The sequence below is a fragment of the Erythrolamprus reginae genome, chromosome 1 (genome assembly GCF_031021105.1).
Source record: "Erythrolamprus reginae isolate rEryReg1 chromosome 1, rEryReg1.hap1, whole genome shotgun sequence".
Lineage (NCBI taxonomy): Eukaryota > Metazoa > Chordata > Lepidosauria > Squamata > Dipsadidae > Erythrolamprus > Erythrolamprus reginae.
Window position 1 is genome coordinate 82,689,678 of NC_091950.1, and position 19,636 is coordinate 82,709,313.

Consider the following 19,636-nt stretch of genomic DNA (forward strand, 5'->3'; position numbering starts at 1 on the left):
GCATATGCACCAAGACAAATTCCTTGTGTGTCCAATAAAACTTGGTCAATAAAATTCTATTCTATTCTATTCTATACGTATACTGCTGTACTTTGTGTACAAGCACTGGATAATATGAGCATAAAATTTAAAGAGGACCAATATAATGCTGATTTGAGCTAGTTGGTTTAGTTTGTAAATGTAATGTATGCATGCATACTTTCATATTGTGCAGATGTTAAATTTCAGGATGCCTTTAAAAGTGAAGACTGGAAACACATTTTGATTTGTATTATGTCATAAAAAGGAAAACAAAGTTTTATTCCTTTGCAACACAGTAGATTTGGAACATTCTCAAAGCTCAAAAGAAAATACATTTCCATTTTCTTTAATCTCTAAAATCTCCTGAGGTAATTTGAAAGAAAGTAAATGGCCCTAAATCAAATAGCGAATTTCATGATCAATTGGAGACTTGAACATGGACCACCAATCCTGGGCTAGTACCTTCTCCACAATACCACATTTGTTTTTCTCATTGCAGCAAAAGCCTAAGAAAACAACCCTATAGCGAATTATTTCAGTTGCCTTGTATCTTGTGTTGAAAAAGTATTTTCAATCAATATTACTAGTTCATACCTCAACTTGAAGTTTATTACTATCATTTTCTGTATCTTTCAGTAATTCGGATAGTCTCTGTCTCTCTTCTTCTAGCATAGCTTCACTTGACGAATCTTTGGCCAACTGCATAAAGAGGAAAGCAATTTGGAAATTGAGAAGTCTTGGGAGATCAATAATATCCTTTTAAAATCAGTAAGGATTAGAGTTGTGCATACTTCAGAAACAATATGGATGGAAGATATGCTTTCAATCTTACATATCTCTCTGCTAATCCAATAAACCAGCAGACTTTCTAACCTAAGAAAAGGGCTACAACTTTAAGGGGTGATTCCTTAAACATTAGCAATTTTTTTTCAGAAATGTGGAAAAAACAGGATACCTACAGTAAATTATTGTAGAGGTGCTACACCTGACAGGCTCCAAAGCATTTGTTCCAAATCATTTTTGAAACAAGCACATTCTCAATAAAAAAGGAAGAGGACTACATGTAGTGCTAGATTAGCAACCTCATTTGGGACTCCCACATTGGTTATTAAATGAAGGAATTTCTAAGTGGAAAATCACATGATCATAACTGAGCTTTCTGTCAAAGCTGAAGAGAGTAACTAATTTCATATCTTTGCATTTCTTTGCCTCCTAACTGATCTCTGAGCCTATAGAATGTTTATTGAAGTGCTGGATAATAAACAAAAATGGAATTAATATTTGTATTTACATTCATTGGAGAGAAAGAGATTAGAAAAGACTAATCACATGAAAAGCAATGTGTTGATGTCAGCAGCCAATTGGCAAACACCCATTGTGTGCCTGCACTTTCCTCTAATCTCATCGTCAGCAATCTCTCTGTTCTGTTGGGGGATGCGGGGCAGAGGAGAGATTGCCTAGAACAGAGGTAGGCAATGTTGGCTGTTCTATAATTTATAACTCTATATAACTGTACAACAGGGGGTTGGACTTTCAACTCTAATAATAAATAAAAACTTGTGGACTTCAACTCCCAGAATTCCTGAGCCAATCATGCTAGCTCAGGAATTCTGGGAGTTGAAGTCCACATGTCATAGAAGAGCCAACTCTGCCTACCCCTGGCCTAGAGAAATCACTTGGCACGGTTCTCTTTTTTTTTTGGAGGGCAGTGAGAGAAGAAGAGAGGATACAGTTGGCACAAGGGAGGCAGAAAAGGACAGAAAAGCACTGGAATGACTGGTGGTCATCAATTATTTTCCCAACGGGACGCTGTGCCATAATGGAGCTTGGGGTTAGAAGAGAATAAACGGGCATACAATGGCTGCTGAATACCTCAATGTTCCTGAGAGTTTTATCAGCACATTACTTTTCATGTCTACTCCACATTGTGTGCCTGCTTACTCTCTCCTAATCTCTTCTTCTCCAGTCTCCCCATTCTACAAAGGTAGGAAAAGAAAAAAAGGTCAGACACAGTACATTGTAACAGAGATCACATGAATTGAGGAGGCTGAGAATGTCATAAATGATCATAAATGGTCATAAAATTATTTTAGCACTCTTGTAACTTTGAATGATTACTGAATGAGTAGTTAATAAGATGCACTGCCCCTCCTGTATAATTAATACATATTAATATATAATATGTAGCTGGCACTACATGGCCAGATGCTACAAATTTCCATAAAAATCTTTTGACAGTGTTACCCTTCCACAACATAATTCCTAACTTTTAGTTACAATGAACTTTGTAAACAGTTCAGAGCCGAGGTGGCGCAGTGGGTAGAGTGCAGTACTGTAGGCCACTAAAGCTGATTGCTAGATCTGTAGGTCAGTGGTTCAAATCTTATCACCAGCTCAAGGTTGACTCAGCCTTCCATCCTTCCGAGGTGGGTAAAATGAGGACCCAGATTGTGGGGGCAATATGCTGGCTCTGTTAAAAAGTGCTATTGCTAACATGTTGTAAGCTGCCCTGAGTCTAAGGAGAAAGGCGGCATAATTTTTTTTAACCAAAAACATGACTCAAAAACAAAATATCTTATTGGAAGAATTGATTAACTTAAAAATAGTCAAAAGAAATAAATATTTGGTCTTATGGATGACCTCAAATTACAGTACCATAAAAAAAGATAACTTCGATAAACTACTTAAAGATATCCAAAAAGACTTACTAAGATGGTCCAATCTGAAACTTTCCCTGATGGGGAAAATATTCGCAATAAAATCTAATATTTTACCAAGATTCTTCTACCTCTTTCAAGTCGCCCCAATAAACATGAACAAAACCTTCTTTAATAATTTACATAGGGAAATCCGGATATTTATTTGGTCCAAAAAGAAGGCTATGATTAAATTAAAAAATCTCCAAGATCATAGAACCAGAGGAGGTCCTGGACTCCCCAATTTCCAAATATATCATCAATTTAGCGTTCAGGCTCATAGCCCACCACTGCTTACAGTTAATGGTGGGACTTTTGGAGGAAAATTGGAGCAATAAAAGGGAGTTAAGTCTTTACTTCAGCGGTGTTGCTTGCCCTATATGGGTCATCACAATAAATCTTACCAATCTTATGATTAAATACATACCTCTATGTTCTTTTTAACAAAGTTTGATGTTTTTTTAAAGCTTGCTGTACCTTTGGAGCAAGTGTTTTCCATTTTCTTCATTGAACTTTTTGTTACACTTTCAGCTGAATCACTTTCAGCTATTGAAAGAGAAAATAAATTATTGAGGAAACAAATAATAAAGAAAAAATAGCTACCGGTATTTCAATTAAATTTCAAAATTGAGTTTCACCATTTTATGTAAAAGTTTTTATTTTGTTATTGTATTGTGGATTGTAAATTGCGTTTCAATATTAACCCTAACAAAATATTAGCCACCTTACTGCAAACTCATTGATAACACAAACTAAGAACAAACTAACATGAAATTCAAAGCCATGCCAACCATCCTCAAATCCAAAATGCATTTTCCCAAGAATGGAGTAAATATGAAATTGAAATTTTTGATCTCGCATCAAATGTCAGGGAAGAATCATACAAAACAATTCTTGGGAAAAAGTAATTTTTACAGTATTATGTCTAAATATTGCCAATGCTGGGCCAATATATAGACAAAAAATGCTTCTATTTCATGCAATCCATATAATGATGATGATGATGATGATAATAATAATAACAACAATAATAATAATAACAACAATACTAATAAAAACAATAACAACAACAATAATAACAATAACAACAACAATAATAATAAAAACAACAATATAATATAAAAGCATGCTGTCATATATTTGTTATTCTTTTAAAATTATATCTGGAGAACAAAAGTATATTGTACCTTGTTTTGTTTCTCTTGCGTTAGTCTCATAATTTTCTGGAGGAAGCTGAGTTTTAAATATGTTAAACGTTCCATTATCTTCGCAAGGACAAAGGTCTGTTAATGAAACACATACTGTGAAATAAGATAGAACAGACTAGAATAACAGAGTTGGATAATCATTGGAGATCTTCTAGTCTAACCCCCTGCTTAGGCAGAAAACCCTACACCACTTCAGACAAATGATCCAACATCTTTAAAACTTACAATGTTGGAACATTCACAACTTCTGGAGGCAAGCTCTTCCATTGATTAATTGTTCTAACTGTCAGGAAATTTCTCCTTGATGATTTCTATTCAGCAAGTGAGGGATCAGTTTGGATCTAAACTGATTCAAAGAAGCTGTTGGATTGGGTCTTTCAGCAACTTTGTTAGGTTGAACTAAGTTAGCTACAGTAATCATTTTCCCTATATTTTCAAGGTGAATTTAAAAATAACAGACATCAGAAAAGCTTATGCTCTGGTACACCATCTAGTCCTGACTGATATGAGTTGTAGGAGTTTTGAATTAGGGGACAAATTGCCTTTTTGCTACAATATATCACATAAGAGGGGTAAACAATTATGATGTCTGTACTGCTCCCACCCTACTGGCCTTCCAAAAGGCTGTGAAGACCTGGCTGTACTGGCGGGCCTGGGGCGGCGTTAATGCTACCATCTTGTCACAGCCAAATTATGCTTTATTTGGTATGCATGTTTGTTTGATTAGACGGTTTTATTGTTTTTTTTAATGGGATTTTACTTTTTTAAGTATTTAATATTTGACTTATTATTGTAAGCCACCCTGAGTTCCATGGGATTGGGCGGCATAGAAGTCAAATAAATTAAATTAAATTAAACTAAACAATCTTCTGACAACCAAAAACTGCACTCGGTATTTAGGAGATGCTATGTCCCACAGTGATAATACAATAATATAAACTGGGTGGACTTTTAAAAATATGTGAAAAACATATGCTACAAATGTGATGTTTTCTACTCAAAAAGGAAAGTAGCAAAGCCACCAATTTTCATCAATCACATTCAAAGGAGGTTCTGAAAGCTGTTACGAAGAGTTCAAAGGCTGTAGGTTGCTAGCCCTATATTAGAATTAATACAAAAAATAATATTTTTTAAAATTCTTACCAGGAGTCCCAGATAATGGTGAGTCCAAAGCTAAAAATCTGCCAGTGTTTTCTTCCTCTTCATTGATTATTGAAGAACTTCGGGATGTCATAGACTGCATTCAGGTAGTGAAATACATATGTACATATAAGGAAATGGACATTCCAGACTTTTTATGCATGCTGCTAAACTTTTCCTTAAGTTTCTAAAAGACTCCACCTCACAACTGCAGGTTTTACCCCTTTGTTTTTATCCCCACATGATTTGCACACACTTTTATCATTGGGCTATGTACTCAACAAAATGTTGGTAATTGCATCTTTTAGCAACAGATTACTAAACTTATAAGTAAGCAAAGATTTGAGCAGAGTATTTTCAGAAAATACTGCATGATATTATTATTATTATTATTATTATTACTACTATTATTATTATTATTATTATTATTTATTAGATATCTATGCCGCCCTTCTCCGAAGACTCGGGTGTATATGTTTATGTTGTAGGAACACTACAATATAATAAATTCATATAAATTTAGCACACAAATATTTTATACTAAGAGATTTTGAAGAGTGTTTGGAAACTGCAAATTGTGCAAAACGCAGCCACGGAAGCAATCATGGGCCTTCCCAGATATGCCCAAGTTTCTCCAGCACTCCACAATCTGGTTGCAGATTGGCTTCTGGACACAATTCAAAGTTGGTAATGACCTATAAAGCCCTATATGGCATCGGAGCAGATTACCTGGAGGACCGCCTCCTGCCGCATGAGTCCCAGTGACCGGTGAGGTCCCTTCTCCAGATCCCGTCAACTAGACAATGTTGTTTGGCGTGGCCTAGGGAAAGAGCCTTCTGTGGGGGGGGGGGGGGCAGCCCTCTGGAATCAGCTCCCTCCAGAGATCTGCACTGCCCCACTCTCTTCACCTTCCGCAAGAGTCTCAAGACTCATTTAATCCACCAGGTTTGGGACCATTAGACCCTAGCCCCCTGGCCAAATGAACATAGTGTATGTCTGTTGTGTGAATGGCAATGACTGATTTTAATATTACTGGGGGTTTAGATTAACTGTTTTAAATTAATTGGATTATGATGTTGCATTGTTTTTATATGTTGTAAGCCTCCCCAGTCCTCAGAGAGGGGTGGCATATAAATCCAATTAAATAAATAAAATACATTTTAATATTCAGTTCTGTAGCAATTCATCCATAATTTATCAAACTAGATTAACTTCTACCAAGCCATATCTACAGACTTACTAAATTAATTAATAGCTAGCTTAACTGAGCAGAAAATACATAATTGAGCAGAAAATATAAGTCAAGCACATACATAATAGATAAATGATTGGTATATGCCAAAAAGCAATTCAAATGTAAACAAACATAGCCATTCATAATCATATATAAATGATGGTTCATAGAAGTATTTTGGAATTGCTGTTGTATTTCTAACCTGAAATTCTTCCCATAGTTTTGCTTTCAATTCTCTGCCTTGCTTTTTAACAGCTCTTTCCCGGGATTGTTTATTTGCCAATATCTGGTCCAACCTTTTCATCTTTTTTATTGCTTTGAGGATGAGAAGATCTACATCTTTTCCCTTAGAATCATTCAAGTTTGCAGTCCTGGGTGTCACTTACATATAAAACTGACTATTAAAATCAAATCATCTTTCCATCAGAAATATTCTTAATTGCATTTCAAGTTGATCTACTAAAACCTCATCAAATGAAGCATATTATTCAGCAATCCACTGGGAATACAAACCATGCTACAATATTTTAAAGAAAATATTGCTCTTCATTAATGAAGCTGAAAATTGTTTCAAAACTATTATTGCTAATACAAATATTTATGAAATAAACTGATGTCCATCCCTAACCAGATAAGTGATGCAGTGACAATGTAGACCAAGTGCCTGGAGGTTGTAAGGATCTGGATGGGAGGAAGTGGCTTCGACTCAACCCTGGCAAGACTTTGAGTTTTGGGCCCCCAGGACCAAATGATTCCCTATCTTTGACTCTGGGCAGGATGGCATTTCCTGAGTGTGTGTGAATTGATGTGTAATTTGGAGGTCCTTCTGGACTCATGCTCCATCTTGAGGAGCAGATGGTAGCTGAGGCCAGGAGCCTTTGCACAGATTCGTCTAGTGCACCAATCACACCTTTTTCTGGCCTGGAATCCTTGGTTAGTCAACCATACATGGTCATCACTTAATTGATTATTCATAAATGAAGATGTAGGAAATTCTAGCATTATGCTGCAATACATTCTACATGGGGCTGTCCTTGAAGACCACCCAGAAACTTCAACTGGCCCAGAACAAGGCAATACGCACAGTAATAAGGATGCCTAGGTCTACAAGCTATCTAGGCTTCCAATTTCTTCCTGGTTGCAACTCAAGGTACTAGTCATCACTTTTAAAGCTCTATATGGCACAAGGTCAGGCCTCTTGAAAAACCACCTTTCTTTAAGGACATCTACCCATCTACCCATTCTTTAAGGCCATGCCAGATAGGCTGGGCACACTCCTTATTCCTCCCCCAAATATTGTTATCTAATGAGAAACTTGCCTTTCCATGGCAATCTTTCCCCCATGGGATATTATGCCCAGTAGACTTCTACCCTTTTAGCCTTCTTTAAAGTCTTAAAGACCTGGCTTTTCCCCCAAGCATTGGGGGATTAGACAATGCTATATTTGCTTGGATTGGTGACAGGTTTTTTTAAAAAATGTTTTGTGTTTTAATTTTTAAAAGTAAATATTAAGTAGTGTATTGTACAGCTTTTAAAGGATTTTACTGAGAGCCGCCCAGAGTTGTCTGAAGGATGGGTGGCTATATAAATGTTATAAGAAAGAAAGAAAGAAAGAAAGAAAGAAAGAAAGGAAGGAAGGAAGGAAGGAAGGAAGGAAGGAAGGAAGGAAGGAAGGAAGGAAGAAGGAAAGAAAGAAAGAAGGGAGGAGGGAAGGAAAGAAGGAAAGAAAGAAGGAAAGAAAGAAGGAAGGAAGGAAGGAAGGAAAGACAGACAGACAGACAGACAGGCAGACAGAGTAGAATTTTCATCTTCCCCAGTTTTATATGTGTATAATAATTTAAATTATCATTCTAATAGAAAGCTCAGAAACAGAGAACTATTTTGTAGTCATTAAAAAGTAGAAGGTAATTGGTATGCAACTATCCAAAGCAAATTAACAATATTAGGACACGCAGGAAAATAGAAACTTCTGATGTGCCATAGAATCTGAAGCTTTCAACAAAATGACAAAAACAACATTATAGCAGCACAATGCAATCTCCATTCCTTTTGTAAGTGTGCACCATCATGACACACATTAAAAAATGCCAAGACTTGCATTAACACTATTTCATAATTTGCATTTCCTTCCCACTACAATTATTAATGCTTGTAAACTAAGCTTGCTTTTTAACCCTAACTATAAGACAAAGTACAAAAGATAAATACCTTTTTGTGGTTCAACTGGCTTATTCTGAGAAGTATTGCTGCAAGAGCGTTTGTTTTCAGCAAAGTCATCACCAGAATCTCCTGAACTGGAAGAATATTCTGAAAAAAGAGGAACAGTGCACAGAAGTGCTATTTAAAAGTGCTATTAAAGAATCAAACCAACTGCAAAAGAGAATTACTCCAAGGTGGCTGCAATCTGGAACCAACTATTTCGTCTTATGTTCAATTCACTGAACCTAATCTTGTAAAATATTTATATACATTCTTTAATGAATTTAACATTTATATTTATGTATTAATTGTTCCTTATTTTTCCACATTGTCCTAAAGTGTTATAAAGATCAAAGGACAACTGGATCGTTCTTTGCTGGCAAAACTCTTGGTATCTTATCAGGAAACAGAAATTCAGCAATTGAAATTATCTTAGCATGTAAATACTACAGTACGAAAAGCTATGTCACAGTCCAATACCACAAAGTCTAGATATAAGCACTAATTTAGCCAGTTAAATTTACTTTTATTCTTTTTATACAGAGATATAATTAACCTGAACCTCATTTTTATTAAAAGTTCTTAATTACAGTAGCAAAAAGCAACAAAAACTAGAATATCCAATTCTTTAAATTCCCACACTGAGTTATTTTTTTCTTGCTCAAGAAAAGAAGTAAATTCACTAGATGGCTTTCCAAACTTGTCCTTCAAAGATCTCTAACAGCCTTAGAATAGTAAATAAACAATTTCCAAAAATAATTAGAAAGTGAAGTTTGCAAACTCAGTATCCTTAGAAAGTTTCCACTACAGCTGTGAACATGATGGCTATTTTTTTCATCTCTCAGCTCTTAGACCTGCAGAAAACTGCTATCTTGCAGTGTCTGCATGAGGAACAACCATCCACAGCACCTGGAAGTCATTCCTCATTCCTCACTATTTGGAAAAGTTCTGAGGAACCACTATATACTCCGATTTTTTGGTCTTCGTCATGGTCATTGTCTCAATCTTTGTTAGAGACATGTTTAATTTGCATTCTTTCCGCCGGAGGTCCCTTTTGAACCCAATTACAAAATCTAAGATATTTATATAGTTATATCATTGCCGCAGGTCTTATTATACATTCATTCATTCATTCATTCATTCATTCATTCATTCATTCATTCACTCACTCACTCACTCACTCATTCATTCATTCATTCATTCATTCATTCATTCATTCATTCATTTATTGGATTTCTATGCCGCCTCTCTCCGAGGACTCGGAGCAGCTCACAACATATAAAATATACAATCCAATTAACATAATACAATCCAATTAATTAATTAAAAATCAAGAAAAAACACCGCAAAAACCATGAAAAACAATAATTCCATTCACTCCACATCCTCTCACACATTCATTGGGCAGGGGCGAAGATCTAGCGGCCCCAGGCCTGGTACAAGTGAGTCTTCAGATTCTTACGGAAGGCAAGGAGGGTGGGGGCCGTACAAATCTCCGGGGGGGAGCTGATTCCAGAGGCCAGGTCCCCCACAGAGAAGGCTCTCCCTCTAGGTCCTGCCAAACGACATTGTCTGGTTGACGGAACCTGGAGGAGGCCGACTCTGTGGGACCTGAGCAGTCGCTGGGATTCATGCAGCAGAAGGCGGTCTGGGAGGTATTCTGGTCCCATGCCATGTAGGGCTTTATAGGTCATAACCAACACTTTGAATTGGGTCCAGAAACTGATTGGCAACCAATGCAGAGTGTTGGAGAAATGTGTGAATGTCTGGGCAAGCCCATGACTGCTCGCCCGGCTGCATTTTGCACATTATTATAAGTAAACATGAATATCGTTACATTGATGTTGTAGTACTTGCCATACCTGCCTCCTGATTTGTATGCTCTCCCACCCGTTGAAAATCACCAGTTTTTTCTTCAGATGTTTGTTCTGAGAAACTTTGTTGAGTTTCATATTCCTCCCCATTTTTATCATAATTTTCTTTTGAGTTCTCCTCTATGTGATTATTGCAAAAATCAACCTGGAAACAATATGGAATAGAAAGTTTTTATGGAAAGTTTTAACAAGCATATCAATCTTTTTATCCAAAGCTCCTTATTTATTATCATAACCTAATATACTTTGGTAAAATCCACAAATGTGACTTTTTATATTCTTTTTAGAAAAAAATTAAATAAAGCATGTAATTATTCATTTACCTAGTGGCTTGTAATCTGAAACTCTATGCAAAACTTTGAAAGGTCTATAGAGAGTAGAACAAGTAACAGAGCAGAAAGAGTAACTACCTTAGACTGGTCTGGTTCCGGCGTTAAAATCTCAAGAGATGAACTTAAAATTTTGCTTCCATGATTATTTCTTGAGTTAGATGCTGGTCTGGAAATCCCATCCAGACTTCCTCTTGTAATATCCATTGTAGCCTTAAATTATTAGAAAAGAACTTAATTATATGGAATCTATTTTAACAATTCTGCAGGCTTCATTTTCAGTAATGAACTTCCATTATCTTCTTAGTTTTGCAGTTTATATCAGTGGTTCAGTTTAACAGGCAAAAGAAATGAGTGGATAAATGGCCCTGCTATGGCGAGGAGACTGTAAGACTTACTTGACCTTGACTGGCTGGCACAAGGAATGGGAATCAAAAGTCTGGGATTTTCATAGCTTTGAAGCTATATGAAGATTTCCCCCCATCTTTTTTATTCAGAAAGGAAGAAAAAAATCAGGCAGGCTAGCTCCAATTGAGTTCTAAACTACACTTTTCTTAATATGAAGGAGAAAACAAAACATGACACCAGCTTCTTGCATAATAATAATTTTCCCTTATTGCCACTACAAACAGATCCAACATCAGCCCTTGTTAGAGAGAGACAATATCAGTTACACTATGTCTAGATTTTAAAAAATAATAATTTAATGAGAGTTAGGGGGATCCTTAAAAGCCAAACATCAATAGTAAAAAATGTTACTTCTGAAAATAGCCATGACAGAAACCATGACAGAGTTTTATTTGCAAATGTACTTCATCTACAAATATACATGTTTAGCTTGCTTTATGTTAACTATTTACCTATTTACCATTACCATTATGATACCATATTTACCATTGCACAATAAAATACTGATTGTTTTACTATCACTGTGTGGTTAATTGAAACAGTCACAAGATAATGAACTAATATTTTGAAAATATTATTTTGGTGGCTCTTTGGTCCAAAACAATCTTCATAGCATTGTTTTGTATTGAACATGAGTGGAAGCAGAAAGTTTAGCCAGAAAATTGCTACACTGCCTTGAGCTATTTATAAGGTAATGAAGACAGGATTTAAAAAAATCTAATAAGTAAATAAACAACCGAAAAACATTGCAATCAAAAACTAGAAGATCTGATTTATATTGATGTTTTACACACTGTAGATGTATTTTATTTATATTATATAATTTACATAATTATATAGAAAGCAAAGCAAAACAAAATACATAAGGCTTATCTTGGGCTTCCTGCTATTGTATTGGTATCCAACATGAACCTGAACGCCAAAGATTCATCATAACGATCGTTGAAAAAATAATAATTTCCCCTTACCAGACGAAAAAAAAAGGGGGGGGAGAATCGGCTACACACAACACTCAATCTACTGTATAACCCCGAAAGAATATTAGAAATGCACCTCCAGAGGCGGACAAAACAAGCAACAGACTCCATCAAGAAACAGCAACTAGTCGCCCTGCTTCTGTGTTGCTATGACAATCCAGGGATAGAGCGGAAACAGGAAGCAGGGCAGCCACTAAGGGCGGAAGTTAAGACGCTGGCTTTTTGACGCTTTACAGGTAACGCTCTGCAGTTTAGTGGCCGTCGGCGCTATACGGAAAAAAGCAAGAGCTAGTTAGGAAAATTGAAGCGGAGCATTGATATAGATGCTCGGGTATTGATAGTTTTATTTTATTATTATTATTGTTACACTATATATATAAGTTCTAAAGAGCCTCCGTATCTTCCGATAGGATGCAAAACTCTGGAAAAGACACTGGAGAGTACAGTACAATGAGTTCAGTACAGTGGGGATCCGGATCTTTCCACTCCGAATCTATTTTTCCACTCCGACTCTAGTGTCCTTATTTACATAGGTCTTTCTTGCGGAGCTCTTGGCAATTTTATGGAAACAGCCATGTCATTTTCTTTGCAACAATATTTACACATTCATTCATTCATTCATTCATTCATTTATTTATTTATTATTTGATTTGTATGCCGCCCTTCTCCGAAAACTGGTTACAGTGTAAAAATAAAGCATATAAAATAAATCTAAGACATTAAAAACTACAGCTAAAAACCCAATATATTAATCAATCAACTAATTCAATCAATAACCGTAACCTTCCGTTATTTTGCCATTGTCCAGTCTTATTCTCTAAGGCAGTGTTTCCCAACCTTGGCAACTTGAAGATATTTGGACTTCAACTCCCAGAATTCCCCAGCCAGTTTTTGCTGGCTGGGGAATTCTGGGAGTTGAAGTCCAAATATCTTCAAGTTGCCACGATTGGGAAACACTGCTCTAAGGGAATTTGTTTGGTTTTTTCCCTCAACCCCAGCAACTTAGTGGACTCTTAAGTTCCAGAATTTTTCAGCAAGCATGCTTGCAATTTAGGAATGTCTGATTGGGGGGTGGGGTGGATTTTTTTTTTTAAAAAAACAGCAGTTCTTTGGGGTGGGTGCATGGATGGATAAGGAAGATTAAAGATTCTAAGTACTTTCACTGGTGTGACCAAACAAATACTAAATCAATTCATTTTTTTTATTGTGGGAGTTTTGTTTTATGTTGCTTTAATGTACTTTACTTTAGCAGCAGTCATCCCCTGAATGCATGTGATGTGGTACATACATACTTGTTGCTTGTATCCTAAGATTTTTATTATTTTATTATTTATTTATTTATTTTTATTTATTGTTTATCCATTGCTTATTTGACCCCTATGACAATCGCTAAGTGTTGTACCACATGGTTCTTGACAAATGTATCTTTCTTTTATGTATGCTGAGAGTATATGAACCAAGACAAATTCCTTGTTTGTCCAATCACACTTGACCAATAAAATTCTATTCTATTCTATTATATACTCGTCATAATTAAAGGTGCTTCTAGTATCTATTCCTCGGGATTTATGAACTTTGAAAAGAAAGTGCTTTACTTGAGAATAAAAACAGAGGCATGTCTCTTTCTGTTACATGTGAATAGGCAGCCTAAAAGAGGATATGAATGGTGATGAATGGATGGTTTAGTTTTTACTTGTAGACAACCCCAAATTATTTAATGGATTCTTCTTCGGCCACCAGATGGAGTCTTCTGACTTGCATTCTATTACTCTCCCCCTCCCCAACATGGATTAATTAGCTTATATCAGTACAGTGAACACAAACTAAAGAGGACTATGCAAATGGGGACAATTGGAACCTTATTTAAAACTATTTAATAGCCCTTTAGGCTTCCTCCAGGTTAATAGTTCACTTTTTGAATAGTAAGAATTATATATCAGGATCAGGATTTTATAAATGCTTACATGGGCATGGCCAAAAAAAAGTTGGGAACCACTTCTCTAGAAAGAGTGCAGAGAAGAGAAACAAAAATGATTAGGGGACTGGAGACTAAAACATATGAAGAACTGCTGCAGGAACTGGGTATGTCTAGCATAATGAAAATAAGGGTTGGGGTGACATGATAGCAGTGTTCCAATATCTCAAGGGTTGCCACAAAGAAGAGGGAGTCAAGCTATTCCCCAAAGCACCTGAGGGTAGGACAAGAAGCAATGGGTGGAAACTAATCAAGGAGAGAAGCAGCTTAAAACTAAGGGGAAATTTCCTGACAGAACAATTAATCAGTGGAACAACTTGCCTCCAGAAGTTGTGAATGCTCCAACAGAGATGTTTTTTAAGAAGATGTTGGGTAATCATTTATAGAATAGAATAGAAATAGAAATTGAATTGAATTATTGGCCAAGTGTGATTAGGCACACAAGGAATTTGTCTTTGGTGCATATGCTCTCAGTGTACATAAAAGATATTATACATTTCTCAAAATTATGAGGTACAGCCCTTAATGATTGTCATAGGGTAAAAACAAGCTATCAGAAAATAATATTAATGTCAATTGTAAGGATACAAGCAACAGGTTACAGTCATACAGTCATATGTGGGAGGAGATGGGTGATAGCAATGATGAGAAAACTAATAGTAATAGTATTGCAGCCTTAGTGAATGGTTGGACAGTGGTGAGGGAATTATTTGTTTAGCAGAGTGATGGTGTTTGGAGAAAAAACTGTTCTTGTACCTAGTTGTCTTGGAGTGCAGTGCTAGGGTCGCTTTGAGGGTAGGAGTTGAAACAATTTATGTCCAGGTTGAGAGGGGTACGTAAATATTTTCATGGCCCTCTTTTTGTCTGAAGTGGTGTAGGGTTTCCTGCCTAAGCAAGGGGTTGGACTAGAAGACCTCCAAGGTCCCTTCCAACTCTGTTATATCTTTACATGGGAAGCTAGCAAATACAGGGCGCAGACTAGACTTGAGAAATTGAAAAATCCAGGACAAAGGCAATGACAAACCACTTCTACTGTGTTGTCAAGAAAACAACTTGGACATGAACACATACCATTGGGAATTGTGTTTGACGTGAAGTTGACAGCTGCAGAGTTGTTTCAAGGGGGGTAGGAGTAGAGTCACAATGGAAGCCCTACCCCTTTTGTGTGTACAAAAGGAACAAGAGGTGCATCATAATATTGCTTCTATGTTCTCTTTTTTGACACACACATACATAGAAGCCATAATTTTAGATATATACATTGTGAATAATAGACTGCTTTATCTTGATTTTCTTGAGGGATTGCAGATGCAAGTGAAACTGTATGACTGACCTACACAAAAACTGCATTTGCCTGAGATACTTACTCATGTTAATGATTTGTTTATTAGTTTGCATTATACATTGAAACATAAAGTACCCGTAGCTGTGTTTGTCCAGCACCCTAAGTTGACTAATTTGTGGTTCAGTGTGTCATGTGTAAACAAGCAATGAACTGAAAAGGGAATTAAGCACTGCAATCAATGGAATGCTATTTAGTGATGCTAAATACCCAGAGGCTGTGTGCAAGAGATGTAAACACGGCATACATATTGACATTGTTGATGTCATTGGAATGAAGGAGCAAAATAGAGTCTCTTCATAAAAGCTGGCAGTTGCAAAATCCTACCTGATTTGGCATCATTCATTCATTCATTCATTCATTCATTCATTCATTCATTCATTCATTTATTTTGTCCAATACACAATGAGGGTTTTAGTGAGTATATATCTATATACACATAGTAAAATACATGATGAAGGTTATAGAGGAGATACTCATAGTAAAATATATCTAAGAAATAATAGAAAAGAAGATGTAGTAATAGAACATATCAATAAAAGAATAGAAGAAGAGATATAGGAATAGAAGAAAGGTATAGGAGATATAGGAGAGCAATAGGACAGGGGATGGAAGGCACTCTAGTGCACTTGTACTTGCCCCTTACTGACCTCTTAGGAATCTGGATAGGTCAACCATAGATAATCTAAGGGTAAAGTGTTGGGAATTTGGGGATGACACTATGGAGTCCGGTAATGAGTTCCATGCTTCGACAACTCGGTTACTGAAGTCATATTTTTTACAGTCAAGTTTGGAGTGGTTAATATTAAGTTTAAATCTGTTCTGTGCTCTTGTGTTGTTGTGGTTGAAGCTGAAGTAGTCGCCGACAGGCAGGACGTTGCCGCATATGATCTTGTGGGCAATACTTAGATCTTGTTTATAATCATTTCTTCATGAACATTTTGCCTAGGAAAGTTGGAATGCCCAGCTTTCAGAATATTAACTAAGTGTGATTCACAATCTTCAGAGATAATGCTAAAAGTATCTCAGCTTTCTGCCGGTATATTTGCGCAAAGAACTCTCACACTGGTTTTCCAAATCCTTCCTCAGCTATTTCTCTCCTACTGGTACAATGGGCCTCTTTGAGTTAACCCCTGCTCTTAACCATTTAGGCATTCTCTTTGCCTTGGTTCGCATAATGGGTTAACAGAACTACAACCAAAATTATGAATAAAAAATTCACTGAGTCTGGAGTAGTAGATCCCTGAACTAAGTTTGAGTAAATCAATCTGTCAACTCTACATTTGCTGCAGCTTTGCCTATAATCTTGGCACAACTGGTTTATATATGGCTTCATGTTTTATCTGAACCTTGTGACAAATCCATAGATGATGGTCATTATTCTGTCCAGAAAAGGAAGCTAACTTGATAGGGATTTGCATATTATCCTTATCAATGGCACGATACTTCAGCTAACCGCTAGCTGTAATTCAGCAGTTCAAATCTCACCATCAGCTCAAGGTTGACTCAAGCCTTCCATCCTTCTGAGGTGTGTAAAATGAGGACCCAGATTGTTGGGGGCAATATGCTGATTCATATAAGTCTAAATGCTAAATTACAAGCAGAGTTCAAAAAGGCTTAGAGAGGGCTGAAAAAGCACTATGAAGTGGTATATACAGTAAAGCTAAATGCTAAATTACAAGTAGAGTTCGAAAAGGCAGTTTTAAATCCAAACAGATCTACTGGCGGTATTGGTTTGGGGGATTCTCAATGGACTGTTCACAAAACTCATCTTGAGCCTTTGATTCTATTAAGATGGGTACTGCTAAATTGCAAACATTTTTACATGATTTTGGCAAATGTTTAACCCCTTCCCTTCCTGCTCCTGGTTCTGTTAAAGATTAACAGAACAGGCAGCGAGAACAGTCTTGGCAGAGATGATTCCAGCAGTATTGCAGCCAAGAACTCTCCTGTGGCTTAAACCAGGACTCCCTTCTTGCACTCATTATTACTCAGATTCTGAAGTTAGCTTCCTATTCTGAGTAGAGGTGTATGATAAAGATCCAACAGAGAAGCAAACTCTACAGCTGCAAGAGGCTTGCCATCAAGCAGGTCTGTGAAAGTGCAGGATCTGATGTCTAACTTTATCAGCTATACCAGTGGTTCTCAACCTGGGGTTCGGGACCCCTTTGGGGGTCCAATGACCATTTCACAGGGGTCGCCTAAGACTATTGATTGATTGATTGATTGATTGATTGATTTAGTCAAACAATTATAGGGTGATAATTTGTACAAATAAAACATTAGATAAGTAATGATAAAAAGTAACAAAAGAAGACAATAGGACAGGGACCGTAGACACAGTGGTGCGCTTATGCACGCCCCTTACAGACCTCTTAGAAAGGGGGAGAGGCCAATTGTAGATAGTCTAAGGTTAAAGGTTTTGGGGTTAGGAGTAGAAACCTCAGAGTCAGGCAGTGCATTCCAGGCTTTGATTACTCTGTTGCTGAAGTCGTATTTTTTGCAGTCAAGTTTGGAGCGGTTGACATTTAGTTTAAATCGATTTCATGCTCGTGTGTTGTTGCGGTTGAAGGTGAAGTAGTCGTTAACAGGTAGAACATTTTGGTATATGATTTTATGAACTATAATTAAGTCAGAACGGAGACGACAGAGTTGTAAGTTGTCTAAACCAAGAATTTCAAGTCTGGCGGAGTAAGGTATTTTGTTGTGAGAAGAGGAGTGAAGGACTCTTCTTGTGAAATATTTCTGGACTCTCTCAATTGTGTTGATGTCAGATATGCAATGTGGGTTCCATACAGGCGAGCTATATTCTAGGATTGGTCTGACAAATGTTTTGTAAGCTCTTGTTAGCAGGAAAATGGATTCCACAACCAACCAACCTTACCTCTTCTCTCTTTACACACACAAACACATATACACACCTCTATTTCAGTGTGACTGTAGAATCATAGAATACTCTAGAACAGTGGTTCTCAACATAGGGGTTGGGACCCCTTTGGGGGTCAAATGACCGTTTCACAGGGGATGCCTAAGACCACGGGAAAAGACAAATATCCCATGGTGTTAGGAACTAAAGCTTCTATTCTGGCGCCTTGGAACATATTTTTACAATCCAACCAATCAGGTGTTTACAGTGGGGGTGTCCCTCTGACCTTCCTGCCAATCAGCTTAAAGCTCTGTTGGGAGAATTGGCCTAGACTCATGGATGGGGGTCACCACAACATGAGTAACTGTATTAAGGAGTCACAGCATTAGAAAGGTTGAGAAACACTGAGCTATACATAGATTGGAGTCTCGGTGGATTTATGGCCTCAGTGCCAGAAAGAAAATATTGAGAACAACTACTAAAACTTCTGTTTGTGTACCTTGCTGTGTCATGCTTAAAACTCCGATCCATTTCTCCATGTCTCCTGTTCTTCGTTCAATTTTATTGAATTTCTACTGGCCCCCATACCAAGCCTGTTAATTGTTTGCCACTTCTGTCTTAGGATGCTGGTTGAAAAAGATAGAGAGACTTTTTTTCTTTCAAAAACTGTTCTGCTTGAGCTCATGCATCATTGAGCTGTGGCAGGCATCCAGATGGCTACCTTGTTTGCTGGTAGTTAGACAGTATAAAAAAGAAATTGCAAAGACAGGTTGTCAGCTTTTTCTATACAAGGAAGACATTTGCTTCATAAGGATAGATGTGGCAAAAGGTTTCAGAATTAGAATTAGATAAGGTGATTAATATACAGCTGAATATGAAGTGAAAGGGAATAACATTCTTGATCTTTGCTATAACATCTACTATAAAGCATATTATTTTAACTTTACATTAATAGGGACACAATGTTCTTGAATCAGTAGAAGCATCACATTGATATTACTGGGAGCAAGTGTTCCAAAACTACTTCTTTATTTAGCTGCAACGCAATTGAATTATGCAAATAATGATTCATTAGTTTGTTTATTCATACAGCAGGCAGGACAATCAATTAAATTTGCATAGTTGTTTATGGCTTATGCGCATCTATTCAGTACATTAATCACATTTTGTATTATATTGAAAAAAGTTTTATCTCATTTGGGAGAGCTGTCCTGTAATATTGCCCAAAATGTTATACATTTATCATCTGTGTTCTCTCCTATGAAACTTTAATTTGTTTTTCTAAAGTCTTTTTATACTCTTGAAGTATTTTTTTCAATATATTATTCATTAGTTATCAATAATAAGGATTTCTCTTGCTAATACAT

General features: G+C 36.6%; 1 protein-coding gene across 2 annotated transcripts in view; it reads right to left on the bottom strand.

Moving 5' to 3' along the window:
* Positions 1 to 12,247, bottom strand: part of FSIP1 (fibrous sheath interacting protein 1) — a 44,882-nt gene extending 32,635 nt beyond the window's left edge. Inside the window, exons 1-9 of one of the 2 annotated variants that reach the window (XM_070734181.1) lie at positions 12,163 to 12,247; positions 10,783 to 10,914; positions 10,361 to 10,517; positions 8,508 to 8,606; positions 6,502 to 6,680; positions 5,069 to 5,162; positions 3,905 to 4,000; positions 3,145 to 3,263; positions 616 to 720 (exon numbers count right to left, since the gene is read on the bottom strand). In XM_070734181.1, the coding sequence (XP_070590282.1) occupies positions 616 to 720; positions 3,145 to 3,263; positions 3,905 to 4,000; positions 5,069 to 5,162; positions 6,502 to 6,680; positions 8,508 to 8,606; positions 10,361 to 10,517; positions 10,783 to 10,908 (975 nt within the window). In that variant the 5' untranslated portion in view covers positions 10,909 to 10,914; positions 12,163 to 12,247. The remainder of the gene's footprint in view (positions 1 to 615; positions 721 to 3,144; positions 3,264 to 3,904; positions 4,001 to 5,068; positions 5,163 to 6,501; positions 6,681 to 8,507; positions 8,607 to 10,360; positions 10,518 to 10,782; positions 10,915 to 12,162) is intronic. The other variant, XM_070734189.1, reaches the window with a different exon arrangement.
* Between the last annotated feature and the right edge of the window lie 7,389 nt (positions 12,248 to 19,636).